General features: G+C 34.8%; 7 protein-coding genes across 8 annotated transcripts; 5 read left to right on the forward strand and 2 right to left on the reverse strand.

Moving 5' to 3' along the window:
• Positions 1-3,005: 3,005 nt before the first annotated feature.
• Positions 3,006-3,943, forward strand: LOC123013676 (transcription factor HES-4-like). Its single transcript, XM_044412374.1, has one exon. The coding sequence runs from the start codon at positions 3,070-3,072 to the stop codon at positions 3,778-3,780; it is 711 nt and encodes a 236-aa protein (XP_044268309.1). The 5' UTR covers positions 3,006-3,069; the 3' UTR covers positions 3,781-3,943.
• A 2,678-nt stretch (positions 3,944-6,621) lies between these two features.
• Positions 6,622-7,431, forward strand: LOC123013680 (10 kDa heat shock protein, mitochondrial). The gene is made up of 3 exons (XM_044412380.1): positions 6,622-6,781; positions 6,835-6,996; positions 7,051-7,431. Exons 1-3 carry the CDS (start codon positions 6,779-6,781, stop codon positions 7,192-7,194), a joined length of 309 nt encoding a protein of 102 aa, XP_044268315.1. The 5' UTR covers positions 6,622-6,778; the 3' UTR covers positions 7,195-7,431.
• A 78-nt stretch (positions 7,432-7,509) lies between these two features.
• Positions 7,510-8,056, forward strand: LOC123013681 (NADH dehydrogenase [ubiquinone] 1 alpha subcomplex subunit 7-like). The gene has a single exon (XM_044412381.1). The coding sequence runs from the start codon at positions 7,609-7,611 to the stop codon at positions 7,915-7,917; it is 309 nt and encodes a 102-aa protein (XP_044268316.1). The 5' UTR covers positions 7,510-7,608; the 3' UTR covers positions 7,918-8,056.
• A 2,083-nt stretch (positions 8,057-10,139) lies between these two features.
• On the forward strand, positions 10,140-12,540 carry LOC123013673 (D-3-phosphoglycerate dehydrogenase). The gene is made up of 5 exons (XM_044412370.1): positions 10,140-10,347; positions 11,495-11,646; positions 11,701-11,920; positions 11,966-12,098; positions 12,149-12,540. The coding sequence occupies exons 1-5, from the start codon at positions 10,219-10,221 to the stop codon at positions 12,502-12,504; spliced, it is 990 nt and encodes a 329-aa protein (XP_044268305.1). The 5' UTR covers positions 10,140-10,218; the 3' UTR covers positions 12,505-12,540.
• Positions 12,502-13,687, reverse strand: LOC123013672 (28S ribosomal protein S22, mitochondrial). Its single transcript, XM_044412369.1, has 2 exons — positions 13,542-13,687; positions 12,502-13,471 (listed from the first exon to the last, which is right to left on the reverse strand). The coding sequence occupies exons 1-2, from the start codon at positions 13,666-13,668 to the stop codon at positions 12,564-12,566; spliced, it is 1,035 nt and encodes a 344-aa protein (XP_044268304.1). The 5' UTR covers positions 13,669-13,687; the 3' UTR covers positions 12,502-12,563.
• A 224-nt stretch (positions 13,688-13,911) lies between these two features.
• LOC123013671 (splicing factor 45) lies at positions 13,912-15,340 on the forward strand. The gene is made up of 2 exons (XM_044412368.1): positions 13,912-14,507; positions 14,566-15,340. Exons 1-2 carry the CDS (start codon positions 14,021-14,023, stop codon positions 15,243-15,245), a joined length of 1,167 nt encoding a protein of 388 aa, XP_044268303.1. The 5' UTR covers positions 13,912-14,020; the 3' UTR covers positions 15,246-15,340.
• On the reverse strand, positions 15,287-17,323 carry LOC123013669 (zinc finger protein 501-like). 2 transcript variants are annotated; one of them, XM_044412364.1, is made up of 3 exons: positions 17,227-17,323; positions 16,912-17,100; positions 15,287-16,864 (listed from the first exon to the last, which is right to left on the reverse strand). In XM_044412364.1, exons 2-3 carry the CDS (start codon positions 17,035-17,037, stop codon positions 15,635-15,637), a joined length of 1,356 nt encoding a protein of 451 aa, XP_044268299.1. In that variant the 5' UTR covers positions 17,038-17,100; positions 17,227-17,323; the 3' UTR covers positions 15,287-15,634. The 2 variants fall into 2 exon arrangements, with proteins under 2 accessions (XP_044268299.1, XP_044268300.1); XM_044412365.1 differs by lacking the exon at positions 17,227-17,323 and having other exon boundaries at positions 16,912-17,116.
• Between the last annotated feature and the right edge of the window lie 950 nt (positions 17,324-18,273).

Here is an 18,273-nt window from a genome sequence, read left to right on the forward strand (position 1 = left end):
TCGAAAAAGACAATAKGTGAGCCATGCAATGAATAAAACACGTCTTCATTAATTTTTCCTCACATAATGTAAATATATAACGCGTATTTCGTCCGGTTCTGAGGTCACCTACATACGTGCACCAGGTGATCGTTAACAGTCATATCCTCTTTAAAACGACAATTCAGCAAATATCGSCGTCACGATCGAAACGAAATTTAATTAAATGTGGCACTCGGATAGATTAATTGATTTTTTAAGCTTTATTTAAGCGAAAGCAAAAGCTTTGTCGAATTTTTTGACTGAGATCGAAAGCTTCTTTGTAGAAAAAAAATAAAACAAACTGCAGAAAGGTTCTAAACCGAAATTTTGGCTATGGTCAAGAGGTTAATTTTTAWTTTTTTGACATTTACATCTAAGCTATTGTGCTGTAAAGGTCTTATTGACATTGGCATTGCAGTCCAAGTCCAGCAATTACGCAGTTGTACCATAATTAAGTCAAATTCTGAAACATCCTATGTCTCCAGTCTAAAAAATTATAGACTAACAAAATTAATTCCSCCGCTTTTCCTTGCKCATAGTTCATCCACCATCCATATTAAATAAGCTTCAAAACCAGCTCCGGCCCTGTCCGGTCCTAAAATATTGAATATTGACATGATGGAGTATTTATAGTGTAGGAAAACGTGCAAACTGGCCAGGGCATGTCGACAGTCAAAACAGGCTTTCCACATGGAGATCACGTCTCGATCCGGCCCGAAAAACTAGCCTCAAGACTGAATAAATGAATCTCGTGTGCATATCCGAATTTAAAATACGAGTCTGGGCCGCGGCATATTTAGCGTCAACGTCTACAACGACGACGACGACGATGCCCTCGCCGCCAGCACAGGGAACAGGTTGGCCGGTAAATGAGCAATAATAAAGCTGGGTAGCGTCGCGACGCTGCGGTGTGGACGAGGCGGCGCGTGTCTGACGCGTCTCGTGTCTAACAAGCGACCCACCCGGCGCCCCGCGTCAACCGCAGCACGGTGATTCTCAAACAGTGGCGCTTTTTCGATTTTTTAAAGAAAAAGTGCCCATATGGGCTTCAAACTAGGTGGCTTTGACGCCCCACATACGGCTCATGTGGAAGACTTGCGAAAATTGTGGTTAAAACCGCGGATTTTAGCCATTTCAASCCTGATTTCGAGAGAGAAAGATGGAGTTTTTTTTATAATAAAGAAGAAAATGTGGTRTAAATACCCAGGAGATTATTTTTATTTGTGTAGTTACAGTTTTGAATGGATCAYACGTTTTTATTTTAAATTAGGTGGGTATAATAATGAATGTTTGGACACTGACACGAAGGTGTTGGGAGATAGTAGAAAATCAATATCTAGTTCAGTAAAAAAGTAAAGGATGTGCTTGAAAAATTAATATTCGTAGCAAAGCTTGGATGGAAGGTCTAGTCAAATAAAGGAATTAAAATTACTTGAATTAGTTTTAGTTTAGTTTGAAATAGAAACTTCAAATATTGACCGATCATTTATTTACATTTAAAACGTTCGCAACTACCATAAAAATAAAAAAATGAACAGGATTTTGCAATTTAATAATATTATTTTTTTGTATTTTTAGATGTAAAATAAATATAAATTACTTCTTGTATAATCATATTGATTAATAATACAAGTATTAAACTTTGTTTGTATAACCAATTTTCTATATTATTTTTTTCTTCTTCCTGGATCTTTTTGGTATGGAAACGATGAACAAAAACACGATTAGCCCGTCAAACCAAGTTTTTTAAGTTAACTGCATAAAAATTATAATAGATATATTTGACCTTTTTCAGTTTTAAGTTCGAATGTATTACGTTAGAGGGTTTTCAATTTGGGTACACAGCTAGATGTTTTTTTCCTTAAATTTGAGCTTATCCGAGTTTTTTAGGTTTTCAATTTTAGGATCATATTTTTTACATTCTCAAGTGATTTAGGTTCTTCTTGTGGTAATTTTTACTTGATCTATAAGTACATTAGACACACTGGTTTAACAACAAGGATTTTCAGACTACAACGTCGGGCTGTAAGAGTGATGGCAGGAATTCCCTACCGTGAAGATTGTAAAAACTTTTTTCGGAAATTTAAAATACTAACTTTACCTTCATTGTTTATCTTGAAATGTTTAGAATATGTAATTAAAAATAAAGATCGTTACACCATCTTAAACTCCTTTCATAACTATAACACAAGAACTGAAGACCTTTGTTTTAATAATCTACGATTGACTAAAGCAAGACATGGTATCAATTACTTTTRTATTAAATTCTATAACATACTACCAGTTCACATCAAGCATCTACCACCTAATAATTTCTTTCATSCAGTCAAAAATTACTTAGCTCACAAAAGCTTTTATTCTACTGCGGAATATTTGGAATGTGACTTTACTGAYTTTGAATATTTTAATGTTAAGTAATTCTATTTTGTTTTCTCTTTTGTTCGTTTACATTCATTTATCTTCTGTGTTTTTTTTTGACCTGTGTAAAATACTTGTATTGTTAACACCAATAAACATTATTATTATTATTACTCGACCTGAATCAGGTTTTGACTTTATTTTTGTGAGTGGGTATATAAGGACAAACAAGGGAGTTTGCAAATGAAATAGGACACAAAACGAATAAGCGAAAGACTAATTACCATATTCTTATCACAAAATTATTTATTATACGTATTAACACTTTTCGTCTTCAGATATCTCATTTGTTTCAAGTTAAATCTAACTCAAATCAAAAACATATTCATCTCCACCTCCWYCTCGAATTTTCACCGCCCCTAAACTTAATTTTKCTTTCTTGAAAAGTAAGKTTTTGTTTCGAACATTTTGAGCGTCACTGATCGGATCCGTTGGTGTGATGTGGCGGTGTCGGCACGCGACTAAAGCAGCACCCTTCCCCCGCACTCGATCCTCGCTACCGCACGCGCCACCACCCCCCGATACTGCCACCGCCGCCTGCCAGCTCGCACTCGCCCACTCGTCGGCTCGTGCTGCAGCAGTTTGCCTCGTCCTCTCGCCGTCACACATCGCCTCCGATGCGCCTCTAGTATGACCGCCAAGAGTAAACGAGCCTCCGAACCGCGCCGAGCCAACAAGCCCCTCATGGAGAAGCGCCGTAGGGCGAGGATCAACCAGAGTCTCGCCGCCCTCAAGACCCTCATCCTCGACTCCGCCAAGGCGGACAACACCAAGCACTCCAAGCTGGARAAGGCCGACATCCTCGAGCTCACCGTGCGCCACTTCCAGCGGCACCGAAGCCTCGACGTCAAGGGGGTGAACCAGTACAAGGCCGGCTACGCCGACTGCGTCCGTGAGGTGCAACGCTATTTGGACACGCCGGACGCCCAGACGATGACCATCATCGACGCAGGGGTGCGCCAACGCCTGCTCCGCCAYCTGGACAACTGCGTCGCGGAGGTCGACGTGGATGTGAGGAATGCGGGCTTGCCACCCCCTGAAGAGCGGCTCCAACCCCCGGACTCGACCCTCGAAGAAGTGAACAATAATCAAAATCAGCTCGAGGAAGCTAAGGAAGAAACAGCGGCGAAGAAATATGATGGAAATTTTGTCCTTTTGCTCCCGGAGCATTATCTACAGTTAGCCAACGCTCTAGGAGTGAATTTGAGGCCGAATGAAGGTGGGGCCGATCCTGGGGCTTCCTCGGGGGATGGTTCCGAAAATTCGAAACAGTCGAGTGGAGAAAAACCGCTGGATTTTAGTAAAAGTAACGACAATTGTGATATGTGGAGGCCATGGTGATTTTTCGAGTGGAAATTTTACCGGTTTTTGTTATATTTTAACTGTTGGCGAATTTGACTTCTATCTAGTCATACTTTTCAAAGACTTGAGCTATGTTTGTATTTTATAAAATGCTTTACAATGTTAGAAAAATGTCTGTAAATAAATTGTAAAAAATCGTACTGAATGCGTTAAATTTGAAATTGTAAATTTGTAAATGATTATTTATTGTAGATATTATTTGTAATAAAATAAATGATTTAGAAACAAATGAATTTCTTTGTACATGTGTACACACCCACTTCATTCCCATTTACCTCAAACTCGAAATGATTTTTTTTCAAGATTTCAACCCACCTTGACTAGATACAACTACATAATAAAGCTAGAACTAAAAAATATCAAAGAAGCTCAGTTTATAATCCCCTAATATTTTTATTTTATTTTATGTAAGCATAATTTATCAAAATCTAATATTAAGTAAGAAAATTAAAGTTTGCGACATTTTTCTATTTGTTGCTTTACAAAAACAAGTTGCGAATATTAATCAGAGCTTTTTAAACTTCCTTCTTAAATTCAAGCGTATATAAACCTGACTCAAAATGTCACTTTARCTTTTGTGTAGGTATACACATACCAAGAACTAGACAAAACTTTCTTTTTGTTTCTTGCCGAACAATACTGWATGAATTTTTTTCTCTTTCCAGTTTTTGTAAGCATGTGTGCAATTACTCGTAACCTTTAAATTAAAAAATAATTTATTAGTTGTGGGTTGTTTCGAGTCCGGGTATGATTAAATTACAAATTTGTAGAATCCTCGTGCGGAGAGCCCTCACGACTTAATCAACCCCGAGGACATTCTCCGGTTCGGCATCGTGCCAAATGAAGCAGAAATTTCGTAGGGGCGTTTTACACCCTAAAATTATTTGAGTATTTTTAAAAACACCGATCCGTTAAAGAGATGCGTTTTTTATTTTTTGTTTTGTTTTTCCGTTTTGGCGGTCTAAATTTGACGCGGTTTAATTAAAATCGACCTTAAAAGATTCCGCGCGCGGTATTGCTGGTCGCATGCAATTAAAATAAATAATGGAGCGTCATCTTCTATAATAACTTAAAATTATAAATTGTGCGCGAAAAAAGTTAATATGTTTTGCTTACAGCCGTTTTATTAAAACCGTACTGATTAAAATGTGAGGCGAAATTAAAAAGAGAGAACGGGAAAGTATTATTGTGATATGGTGTGGTATCGACGCGGCGTTTAATGGCGATTTTGAATTATTAAGTGGGTGCATATCGAATATTATCAGCGCGAGTGTTACCCATTTATATTTTAGATATGTTTTATTGACGGTGGATAAAAGCCACGGCAAATAAAGAAACTGGAGGTAGCTAATAGTTACACCAACAAAACAATCACGAAATATCAGTTAATGTAGTTTTGTAATAATGGCCTTATCTAAATTTATCAATTCTTKTTTATATTATTAGGTACAGTTTTCCAAAGTTTTGAGTTTCTACTTGGTGGTAGTATTTTAAAATTGTCATCTACAAAATAAATAAGGAAAAAAATATTTCAGTACATACTTTAAATTACGTAGGTACTGCAGTGCAGAGTAAATAAAATCGTCCACAAAAGTGTTCTTAAATTAAAATCACTAATGATTAAAAAAATATACTGATCAAGAAAATGTTTGCTAGGACATATCCCGTATTAATCACATATTAAAACACATAACATGACCTTATAACATATTAAATTAAAACATATTAAATTAAAAACATATTAAGTTGTTAATAATAAATAAATAAAATAAAATCAACAATATTGGAAATCATTTTTATTACAAATTCAAATACGTCGTTTATTTTAATTAAATGCGAGGTGAATAAAAAACCAAACCAGTGGCAACCCACTATAAAACCATTTTGCTCATAAAGTTATGATCTAAGGATTACAACTATCTACTCCATATTTATTTTTTTAAGAAAAAAATTACATAAATTGCAGTTTCGACAAAAAATGAAATAACTCAAAAACAAAACAAAATTTCGTTCTCAAAATAAATACGATCACATTTTTTACATTACTTTAATTTATATTAATTRTTATTTTCTGGGGGCAAATGATTTAAAAAAAAACCGCTTGGTTCCATACTTTATATTTACCCCTTAAACATATTTATATTTACATATTATGTAAATTTTACTTTTTCATTAGGGACTTGAAAAAATTGTAATACCTAGGGATCATTTACTGAATTGTGTCAATAAAAAAAAACTTTATGCTATAGATTTTTAAAACCCAAAGACACAGATTGTTTTGGGACTTGGATTTATTTACAAACTTGTAAATAATAAGTCATTAATTAGATRGTTAGACATTGTAAACGTTTGATAATGTAGAGAATATCGTTCAGATATAATAAATATGTTAAGAGAGCAATCTATATCACCCTCCAAAGAGTACTAAAGACRGTTTTTATTCATAGTTTTTACTAACGAAAGACTTTCGACATTATTGATGAAAATAATGTATTTGTGAATTAATTTGGCGCCAAAGCTAGCCATTCTTGCCGTGAGCGCCAAATTAAAAAAAACACTCGTTATATTTTTACGCATATGTAATAATGTTCTCATTCACAAAATTTGAATTTTTTGATAAACAAGACCATCTGAATCAAAAAGGTAAGCTTTTGATTCAGATGGCCTTGATGATAAATAAAAGCTTGTGTCCTCTAGTAGGCAATAGCACAAACACGCAAAAAATTTTGATTTCTGTTTTACCGGCAATTATTCTAGAAAATGATCACGGACAAAGTAGAAAGAGACAATTGTATACAAATTGCATAATTAAAAAAAAGATAGATCATAGAGCTTTTCATATTTTTCAAGACTTGAAAACCTCGTGTGCTTTTGATAACCTGCATATCGGTTTCGAGCTGATTCTCGTGTTTGCCGGCAAGTTTCTGGAAGATTCGAAGACTTTACTTCCCTAATTAAACACAAATAATCTTAAAAAATGGTAAGTGTACGCTTAACAATTAAATGTATGTTTAAATTTATCAAAAATACAAGTCTGGAGCTGCCAAACGCTTGATTCCTCTTTTCGACCGTGTGCTCATCAAAAAAGCCGAAGTTGTCACAAAAACCAAAGGCGGAATTGTAATTCCAGAAAAAGCGCAATCCAAAGTTTTAAAAGGCACAGTTGTGGCTGTAGGACCTGGTGCTAGGAATAATGTAAGTTAAAAGATTTGATACTGGATTTTTTTTGATTTGGACCTTTTTTAATAGAATGGTGAAACTGTTCCTTTGACTGTTAAAGTAGGAGACGACGTACTACTTCCAGAATATGGTGGCACTAAAGTAGAACTTGAGGAAAATCAAGAATATCATCTCTTCCGAGAATCAGACATTCTAGCAAAGTTGACGCAGTAAAGTCCCTTTTTTCAATTTTTTTTGTAATTTCGTTACATTCTCTATGAGAAATCTGCCGTAAATTTAAGTTATCAACCTCGATTTTGCTATTTTATGATCTGTGATAACTTAAATTTTACGGACATGTTATTTTCAGCAGAGTTTAAAGGTTACTGTCTGAAAATGTGTTGTTTTTTTGTAGTCACCTAGTTTAGGTTATTTCGTGTATATTTCCAAATATATTTGTATAAAAAATTATTCTTTTTTCATTCAAGTCCAATTTTTGTCCCAATTTTTTATCAATAGCATATAAATGCGCAGTTACGAGAAGTCTATTGTGCGCAGTTATGCAACAAACGTCAATTTTCGAACATAACCTAATAAATTCATTCAAAACATCCAAAATTTCGAAATAAGTCTTCTTTCCAAGTCAAAATGAGTAGAAACATTCGGGATATATCACCCTTTTTGCAAAAAGTTCGTGACTTTTTACTGGGAAGGTCCCATACTTTGGCACTGCGATTCCAAGAGGACATTGCCACAAGATCACCACCATTGCCTAATCTTCCAGACGGGCCTTCACATTGTTTGAGTAATAATTATTATTATACCAGAGATGCACGACGTGAAGTGGCCCCACCTGAAATCGTTGCATCCGGGCAGAAACTAATAGCAAGTGAGGAAACTAGTCCAGCAAAGCCCGTGAAAAGTCGTACTCCAGGGTCAGTGTTTCAGTGGGATTAAAGGGGTAGGAAAATGTAAATAAAAAACGGAAACTTAGTGTAAATTATTTAGTGTTCATTTAAATTTGAAATAAAAATAAAATGTTGACGCAAAAAGTTTTTATTTGTTGAATATACTAAATAGAACTCTTCCCCCTGTCTTTTAACTTGTTTTGATTGTTAAAATTAAAACGCTTTCGTCAAAACCTTTTTTATATTATTATAAACATGGTACTATTTAATTTTGCCAAAAAAAATGAGAAGGTAATTTTATAGGATTTACCTCATATATCAGTTATCATTTTTATTAATATTAAAACTTTAACCCATTAACGCCCAAATAATATTTTTATGGAATTTTTTGATAAAATGTGTTATTTTGTTCACAAAGWGTGTAGTTTTAAAGAAAACAAAAATTTTTAGGAAACAGTTTTGTCACAAAGGGCTGTCCTCTAAATAGGACGTTGGGCAGATGAGTGAATAAAAGTAACACAAATTTGTTACCTAAATGAAAACGGTAAAATCGTGTTAATTAATTTTTTTAGTAAATATTCTAATTAAAAAATATGTTTTCATTGTTTTTTAAATTTTTAATGACTTTCTGATGTTTCGACCGCCTGTACCATCTAGTAAACTACTCTGGTTCCTAATGGTTTTTTTGTATTCTCTGCCGAGTCTTTGCCAGAATTCAAAAAAAAAAAATTGTATCAAAATCTTTGCCACACGCTGCTCAGAATTTGTAACTAAACCTTATCAGTATCGCTGTAATAAATTGTATTAGGACGTCGTCAGTTTTAGAAATGTCAAAAATTTTCTCAAATATTTGGATATAAAAAAATTCGACGTTTTTTTTATCGCATAAAAGTTTTCGTTCTATGTCATGTAATTCCTGATGGCCTACAACTGTAATATCCAAAAGGTCTTGATTTGTTTCGACTGCAAGCCGTTCTGCTAAATCGTTGGCGTCAGATCCTCCAAATTTTCTCCTTTTGTATCCTTTCCGTCAGGGAGACTATGGACCTCAGGAGGCAAAACTACAATTTTCGCTTTGAAATCTTTGGAATTTAGTTATTTTACARCTCCTTCAAATGCTATAAAAGATTTTTTTAACATTTTTGTAAAAAAGCACTAAAAATAAGTTTTTGAAGAAATATTGTGTTTTCGTACCTTTAACGCCCAGCGTCCTATTTAGAGGACACCGGAATTTAATGGCACTTTGCAAAAAACACCAATTATTTTCAGTCCAAGTGTTGAATGCAATCAACACATACACTTATATTTTTCACTAAAATGACAAAAAGAAGTATTTACCTTTTATGATATAATAATATTGGTACAAACTATGAAATATTGCATGCTAATAAAAAAATTACAATATTTACGAATTTGTAATGTGCATCAAATGCTTGTTTGCGACAAACTGAGCGAAAAAAACAAGGGTTTATTATGTCTATTTTTAGACGGGATAAGAGTAAGTTGTTTAATTTACCCTCAAATGGTTGAAAAAAATTCTTAGAAATCTGTCCTCTAAATAGGAAGCTGGGCGTTAATGGGTTAAATGAAAAAAATGTATGAGAATATATGAAATTCTTTCACAGTGATTTTAAAAAGCTTGCTACTGTCATTTATATTTTTAATTTAACGAGTTATATTTCAAATGAAAAAAAAGAAAATTGTGTTGAATAATTGAAAAAAAATATCAAATTACTAAGCCACAAAATCTTAATAAATTTGAATATAAAAATCTATGGTATAAAATGGAATACTTCTGTATTTTCCACAAATCTCCAAATTACGAGTATTAGGTACTACTTATTATTTTTGATAGACTTATTTACTCTTTCACTTCGTGAGGGTCAATAGTATCAGTTTCGTCATTGCAAATGAACGTAAAGACGATAAATTAATTACGAAATGTGAGATCACAAGACTAAAACGAAACAACAAATGCAATCGTGATTAAATTTCATCAACCATTTTTTTACAAAAAATATCCCTATCCTTGCCAAACCCAGATATTTCAGCTCCATTTCCTTTTACTAATAAGAGAAAAATGTTCTTCTTCTTCTCCTAATAGTCCTAGTGCCCTCTTCTGTTATAATATGCACTTGCGAGGTAATTCCATGGAATTCTCATTCTTTTTTATCACTATCAGCTGAATTTCGTATCGATAAACTGGTCTTATATTTCAACAACTTGTAGCAAACAAGAGTGGGGACCGGTTGAAGGTTGCTCATAAATGGATTGTTGAGCCTTGCCGGCCTTTAGTTCATGTTCATTATTTGAAATTCATCTATTGTCTTTTATCAAATCAGTATTTATCATGCAAATTAAAAAGGTTTTGGTTGCCGATGCCGTCGATACGGCTTGTGTTAAACTTCTTGAGAAGCATTCCATACAAGTTGATTGCAAATATAAGCTACCAGTCGACCAACTGATTGCAGAAATTAAGGTAAAGAAGGAATTTTTGTTAAATTTTATGTTTTAAGCTAAAAATACTACAGAAAGACATGATATTTAATTGCACCTTTTTTCACTAGTAATTATAATATTAATTAGTATGTATTGCATTTGATTTGGCTTGCAAATGAGTGTTTTATGCTGTTTTAATTTTTTAAATACTGAAATGAGTAGGTTTAATAGTGCGAAATACTGGAATGGTAACAAACCACTAAAAAAATTAATTTTTCTTTCTGATAGGTTTTTAATTATCATTCATCAAGGTTAGAGAAAAAGAGAAATATTTGCAACAGAAAGTTCAGTTGAAGACTAATAAATATTTAGGTTCATTCAAATTCATGGAAATAAGAGGCATTTACAGACATTTTTTCAACAAATGGATTAAACAAATGTTTTTAAAAATTATTTGAACATCATCAATTTTAATTAAAATTATTTTTTTTGGATTTTCGGAGCTAAATTGGCAGTTTTGTTTTGTGTTTATTTTTTTTAATAAATGAATTTGTTTTTAATTTTCATCGCATAACTCCTACATTTATTGGTAATAAGAAAAAAATTGTTAAACAGCTAACAATTCATTTTTATTTTATTACAATTAAAATACATAATACAAAATAGATTCCTAACTACTTGAAAGCATTTTTGTAAGCATCTCTCGGATGATTTTAGATCATTATCATTGAACACTCTTATATCTTGTTTTTAACTTTAAATCATATTGTACAAACAATGATAAGAGTTAATTGTCCACTTTTCAACTATGATAGAGTAAACATCCCGTAGAGATAAACATATTTTTCATGTATGTAAAAATTAAGCGCTTTTTAATTGAACATAGTAAAATAAAATTATTGATGCACTTTAAATAATCCGCCAACAATAGTTTTAAAAATGACTCGTGGAGCTCGTTCTAACAAAAGCAAATTTATTAAAGTAGTACAAAGTTCAGTTTTAATTATTTGTCGTGACTTTAATAGTTATAATACCATATGATCATTGAAATCAAGATAAATTTAGCCAATACATTTAAATAAAAATCTTCTATAACGTGAATTTACTTTTTCTAATTTTAATCAACAATTGATTAATCAGTGGGAAGTAACACTTGAATATGTTACTTAATTCGGTTTTATTTTTAGAATTACGACGGTCTTATCGTAAGGTCGGACACCAAAGTAACTGCTGATGTAATCGCCGCTGGAAAAAACCTCAAAGTTATTGGACGTGCGGGTGCTGGGGTAGATAACATCGACCTTAATGCCGCCACCGCCAAAAACATTTTAGTTCTCAAGTAATTTTCATATCCCTAATTTATTTAATTTTCTTACAATAAAAAAAATTGTAGCACCCCGGGGGGCAACGCCATAAGTGCTTGCGAATTAACATGTGCTTTAATTACAAACCTCGCTCGAAATGTTACCCCAGCCGCAGCTTCCCTCAAAGCGGGAAGATGGGACCGAAAATTATATGCCGGTCATGAACTTAGTGGCAAAGTTTTGGCCATCTTAGGATTAGGAAGGATTGGACGAGAGGTTGCTCTTAGAATGCAAGCTTGGGGCATGAAGGTAATCAAAAGAATTCTATTAATTTTTCCTAATTTGTTTGTTTAGACCATCGGTTATGATCCCATTGTATCCGTCGAAGATGCCAAAAAATTCAACGTGCAATCAATGACTCTCGAGGAAATTTGGCCACAAGCTGATTATATCACAGTGCACACGCCTCTAATCCCACAAACACGAAGTAATTAACGAGATATGATAATTAATAGAGCTACAGCAGATTTGTTGCAGATTTAATTTGCGAAAAAGTGTTCAAATCGTGCAAAAAAGGCGTCAGAATTGTCAATGTCGCTCGAGGTGGTATTATTCATGAGGCTGATTTGTTAAAAGCTTTAAAGGAGGGTCAGTGCGGTGGGGCCGCACTCGATGTTTTCGAACAGGAACCCCCAACCGATCCTGTCACTTTGGAACTTATCCAACATCCAAAAGTCGTAGCGACACCCCATCTTGGGGCCAGCACTGCCGAAGCCCAAGTCAGAGTGGCTGTTGAGATTGCCGAACAATTTGTTGCACTTACTGGGAAAAGCAAAGAGTATACTACCACACCGGGTGTTGTAAATCACAGCGTTTTAAAAAATATTAAGTAATTGTAATGACTGTTTAATAAAGACAATTTCTACAAAGTTTTTTGTACAAGAGATTATTTTTAACTAAGTCCGTGGGCTCGTTTGATCCCCTCTTCGAGTTCTTCCCTTTGTTTGGCGGCGTTTTTATATGCTTGGAGGGCCAACTCAAGGGCTGCTTTTTTCGTTGAAAATTTCGTAATATATTCCTCAACGGAATTACCCCTAAATTTCTCCCCATGTAGTTGTCCATAAAGTTCAACCAAAGCTTTGGCCTCATCAATATGCTCGCTTTCAATAAGATCAAGTAACAAATTATCAATCATTTTATGCCAAGTGATGAAGAAAGCAAAACTACCGAAATGTCTAGTAGATCTAATATCATCAAATTTGTTATTTTCATTAATGTGTTGGTACGTAACTGAGCAAACTTTTTGATAAAGCTCATCGTTTGGCTCAAACTGCAAGCATGCCCTGTCTAGAATAAAATTATATTCGCCCCTCTTTAACAAATCCTTTAATTTGTCATCCTCAAACATTTTTGGGGGTGTAACTTGTCGCCGCGCTATAGGAAAGTACATTTGATTAATTCTATCCCGCGTCTGCCAATCGGCTTCTTTTAACGTTCCTTCAGGGTCCCTTATAAGAATTATCCTCTCAGAATCGGGGACACCGTAAGATATGTCAGTAAAAATTAAATTTGAGGCTTCTAAACCTTGTAGAGCAGGATCTTGCGACAAGACTCTGTTACGAGGCTTACGTACTTTAACAACTGGTGGTATCTGAATCATTTCATCGACTTTTTGTTTAGCTTCTTCTAGAGCTTCTTGGAGTTGTTCATCAGTCATGAATTTATAAACTGGTTGTTGTAATTGTTTCCCACCCAATTTCCTTTTTCTGTAAACTCTTGCCAAATCCACTCGAGTTAGGGTCTTGAGAAGCGACTGTACTTCTTTCTTGATAAAAAGAGGGCCGGGATCAGGATTCCCATCTAAAATCGTGATAAAATAACCTCAAATTTTGCCTATTACTTTTATAAAAAAAATATAAAAAAATAATACCGTATTGCAAGGGTGTGTGACTTAAGAGGCGAACGCAGACTACATAATTGTTGGTTATTTGTGCCCTTATGTCGGTTTTTAGTGTATTTGAAAGCAATTTTTTTGAAAAATACCGAAATGCGGCCATTCCGGTTAGTTATTGCAGAAACTGATGCAACTGATTGTCACGGCAAACGAATGCTATTCAGATCGAAAATTCTCTTATTGGTCTTACCATATAGAATAAATAAATAAAGTATAATTTATTAAATTTTTATATTATGTTTTCTTTACAGACAGGATAGTACATTTGGAAAACAATTATTTTTTCAAGCACACCTACATCGTTCGAACTGAAAAATTTTCGACACTTTTGCTTTTGCACTTAGAGAGGTTTGTTTGACATCAATCCACAAACATAACCTCTGTTTGTGATCCACATAAAGCCTTGGTTTTTATTATTTTTAGTGTAATTGGATGGTTTCTTAATATAATTGAGCATGTCTTTATATGATGACCTTGATGTGAAGGCCCGCGCGACCGAAAAGGTCTCCGGTTGGTCTTCCGGAATCAAACTTCTTCAGTCCCAACTCCAGCTTAAGAAAGCAACAATAACACAACCAAAACGTGAGCAACAACGTAAAGTGAGTTTAGCTCCAGTGATAGACTTGAAAAGTAAACGAGATGATGACGACATTTACCCAACTTATCAAAAAGTAAAAAATGAGCCAAGTCTACCCACTCTTAGTTCATCAGTGACTTACGGCATTGAGTATGACTGGAACGTTGACGACGAGTATGATCCGTTATGGCCAAACGAATTCGATAAAGTTGTCAAAGAATTACGCGAAAATCGCGAACGTGAAAACGATAAAGAAGAAAAACGGCGAGAAAGAAAAAGAAAGTCGCGCTTTAGCGACCCTGAGGAGCCTCTAGTCATACCCACACCGCAGATAACTCAACCGCCACTCGCGAGTGGATTTGCAGGTTACTGTTTCTATTTTCCCTCACAATGTTATCACATTTGTGAATTTGATTATTGTAGGTAGGTGGGCCGAAGAAGACGAAGAAATGGAGCCTGTCCAAGCCAAACCTCGKGCTTCAGGAGTGGCAATCGCGCCCCCACCGAGTCTCCAGGAAACAGCAGAACCAACCCCCATTTTCCCTAACAAACCCCCGACACCGGCCGCCAACTTTGGGTCCTCTGTTGCCGCCAAAATCATGGCGAAATATGGATTCAAAGAGGGCCAAGGCTTAGGCAAACAGGAGCAAGGCATGGCGAGCGCCCTACAGGTCGAAAAGACTTCAAAACGGGGCGGAAGGATTATCCATGAGAAGGAAATATTAGCTGCGGCGACGGCCTCGCCTCCGGTCCTTGAGGCCCCCACCAATAACCCACAACAAAGCATTACTGAAATCATTAAGAATCCCAGTAAAGTCGTGTTGTTAAAAAACATGGTAGGGCCGGGAGAAGTTGACGACGATTTAGAACCTGAAGTCAAAGATGAATGTAACACAAAATATGGGGAAGTCACAAGTGTCATTATTCATGAAACTCAGGCGGATAACCCTGAGGAGGCTGTGAGGATCTTTGTGGAGTTCAGGAGGATAGAGAGCGCGATAAAGGCAGTGGTGGACTTGAACGGAAGGTTCTTTGGGGGAAGGCAAGTCAAGGCCAGTTTTTATGATACTGAGAAATTTGATAATCTTCAATTAATGGATTAAGTGTTATTGTTATTTTTTTTTATTTACATAATAAATTAATGTATGTAATAAATAATAATAAAATACTTTTCTTGCAAAAATGCACAAAGAGAATCTAAAAAGTAGTTCAATGTCTAGTGAAATATTTTAAAATATCAAAAGGTGAATAATTGCTCTAGTTCTAGCATACTTGCATAATATCTCCTGAAATTCTTTGATAGAAGGAACTTTTTTTGATAAAAAATTATGTTTTTCATCCTTAATTATTCTTATAGTTTGTTTACAATAGAACTGAGATAAAATGTTTTTTTTGAATGGGTCACCACTTTGAAACTGTTCTTACCATATTTTCCCAGTAGAAAAAGTAATGTATTCACCGTATTACACACTTTTGCAACCAAAATAAAAATTCAACCTGTAGTTGGCGCGTGCACTTTCATATGCGTATTAAGAGTATTGCTTTGCGTGAAACTCATCCCACAAATACTGCAAGTATAGGGCCTTTCCCCTGTATGTATCCTTACATGTATTTTTAAAGTTGAAGATTCCCTAAAGGCCTTGCCACAATACATGCAACAGTGATTTCTCTCCCCTGTATGTATCCTTCTGTGCGAGGTCATATGTGACGATGCTTTGAACTTCTTCCCACACAAATCGCACTGGTACGGCCTTTCATCAGTGTGAGTCCTCATATGTATTCTCAACTCTGCCGGAGTCCTAAAACTCTTCTCGCAAACATTACACGTGTGTTTCAACGGTCGTTTTTCGCCCGTGTGGTGTCTGAGATGATTTTTCAACTGGTCTTTGGTGGGATAAGCCTTTCCGCAATCATTACACATGAAGGGACATTCATGAGTGTGTCTCGTCCTTATATGGCTGTCAAGATTAACTTTTTGGGAGAATGACCGGCCACAATCGGGGCAAATAAACGACCTTTCACCCCTGTGGATCTTCTTGTGAGTTTCTAAGGAGCCACTGTAGGGAAAGGATTTCTGACAGACATCGCAAGTGTAAGGTTTGTCTCCAGTGTGAGTTTTCATGTGAATTTGTACTTGGGCGGGAGTGGCAAAAGCCCGAGAGCAAACCTCACAAGAGTAGGGCTTTTCGCCAGTATGAGTCCTAATGTGAATTGTAAGTTTGTTGCGTTCGTAAAATCGCAATCCGCATTCATTGCATTGGTGTTTCTTGTCTTTCGTGTGCCTACGAGAGTGTTTTGTCAAATTGCCGGGCTCTATGAAGCTTTTCCCGCAGATGTTACAAATATGGGGCTTGACTCCACTGTGGATCTTCATATGGCGGCGCAAGGAATGAATCGTTTTGACTTGTTTCTTGCAAATGTCACATTGGAATAGTTGAGGTTTGGATATTGCTTTCAGGTCACTTTGGTAGGTGTCTTCAGCTTCATGTATGTCATAATCTGAGCTTGGGTCATAATTTAAATCATGCAATTTTTTAGCGTGACGTAAAGAGTCGGCTTTGTTTTCATTATTTGTATTGTACTTGATACTTTCACGTTCTTTTTGGATACAACGTAACGTTGCATCGCTTTTAACCACTTGGAGTTTGAAGGAGTACCAACGGTTGACTTCATGGAGGCAGATCTTGCAAAGCAGGTTGGGTAAACCGTCATTTTCTTCAATCTGAAKCAAATTGAGCTAGAGTTTGTGTCACGAATTAGGTCACATACCTCAATTGCTGCTAACTCTTTTAATTTTTCTGACAAACACTCTTCAAATAGGTGTTGCATTTCTTCGTTTTCGTTTAAACAAATACGACAAATTCTATTCACTTGAAGGTTCGACCAATCGTTCATTGTAGTATTTAACAAATTGAGTAAAAATGTGTTGTTTACAAACAAATTATTTGTATTTACAATCTAAAAAACAGGTTAGGTTTATGGACAACCAAATTACAGTTTTCTGTATCGTTATTTTGTTTTTTTTTATTTAACTCAATAAGATTACAATTTATGAAAATATTATAATTATAATGAAATACCTACGATTCAATAAGTAAATGAGTAGGCTATACACTTTCTAAAAGTCGTTTTTTCGGCGTGAGAGGGGCGCAAAGGGACACGCGAGGAAAGGGTCGTTTTATGCTTTTTCGATTATATTCAAAAAACGGCGCATGTTACGAGAAAAATTGTTTTGGACAAAATTAAAGCTTATAAAAGACTTCTCTGAATTGTTGTATGTTAAAGATCTTTAGGGAGATGTTCCCTAACAAGTGTCACACTCTATTTTTTATTTAATTACTATTAATGAATTAACGTAAGGATTATCGTAAAAGCTGAAAGCATTGTGATTGGGCCGTTTAAGGTCGGCCATTATAACAATATAAAAATCATTTTAGATTTTTGGATTCATTCAAAATTTAATGCAAAATGAGATTGGTCCGATTGAAGGCGGCCATTATAAAAACGTGAAAAGCCAATCATTCTCGACTTTAAAAATTAATTGAATGAATAATGAAAATATGGAATATGTAGGTAGCAACTTGCTGGCAAGTTATGAGAAGTAACTTGAGGGGCCTTAGGTAAATTTTATTTATAATTTCTTTAATAAATTTTGTTTAATTTATTTATTCATGGCAATCATTAACCCTCATTAATCTTCTCAAGACTGTCTTGTGGATAACCTTCAAAACAAATTTTGGACATGGGTACGACTTTTTTTAGAATACTCACTGTTTTCGAAGAAAACATGAAACGGCATATTTTTGGTGCCCCCTAAACCCCACTTAGCTTGTATAATCGGAGACTTTTAAAATGTTTATCTTCTAACTAACTCAAATACAAACTTAAGGTTTAAAATTGTTGTTTTTTTGTTAATTTTATTATATAAATGTTGTAAGTAACTGTACATTCTTTGATTTTTTTGTATTTGGGGCATGTACCTACTGTTTAATTAATATAATGTCAGAGATTAGCACAAAGTCACCCACTGTGAGGTTTTTAGAACGTGATATGTAAAGTGTAGATTACAGTAAAGTATAAAAGATGACACTTGTGTAAAAATGTAATGTTTACCTACACKTATGTATTCAA

Source organism: Tribolium madens, unplaced genomic scaffold (genome assembly GCF_015345945.1).
Source record: "Tribolium madens isolate multiple individuals breed KSU strain unplaced genomic scaffold, Tmad_KSU_1.1 Scaffold_96;HRSCAF=242;Tcas5.2_LG5, whole genome shotgun sequence".
Taxonomy (NCBI): domain Eukaryota; kingdom Metazoa; phylum Arthropoda; class Insecta; order Coleoptera; family Tenebrionidae; genus Tribolium; species Tribolium madens.

Coding starts and splice junctions, on each gene's coding strand:
- LOC123013680 (XM_044412380.1), top strand. Junction 6,997..7,050: donor GACCTGGTGCTAGGAATAAT/GTAAGTTAAAAG, acceptor CTTTTTTAATAG/AATGGTGAAACTGTTCCTTT.
- LOC123013681 (XM_044412381.1), top strand. CDS start 7,609: ATGAGTAGAAACATTCGGGATATATCACCCTTTTTGCAAAAAGTTCGT.
- LOC123013673 (XM_044412370.1), top strand. CDS start 10,219: ATGCAAATTAAAAAGGTTTTGGTTGCCGATGCCGTCGATACGGCTTGT. Junction 11,647..11,700: donor AAAAACATTTTAGTTCTCAA/GTAATTTTCATA, acceptor AAAAAATTGTAG/CACCCCGGGGGGCAACGCCA. Junction 12,099..12,148: donor TCTAATCCCACAAACACGAA/GTAATTAACGAG, acceptor GATTTGTTGCAG/ATTTAATTTGCGAAAAAGTG.
- LOC123013672 (XM_044412369.1), bottom strand. CDS start 13,668: ATGGCCGCATTTCGGTATTTTTCAAAAAAATTGCTTTCAAATACACTA. Junction 13,472..13,541: donor TCACACACCCTTGCAATACG/GTATTATTTTTT, acceptor TCACGATTTTAG/ATGGGAATCCTGATCCCGGC.
- LOC123013669 (XM_044412364.1), bottom strand. CDS start 17,037: ATGAACGATTGGTCGAACCTTCAAGTGAATAGAATTTGTCGTATTTGT.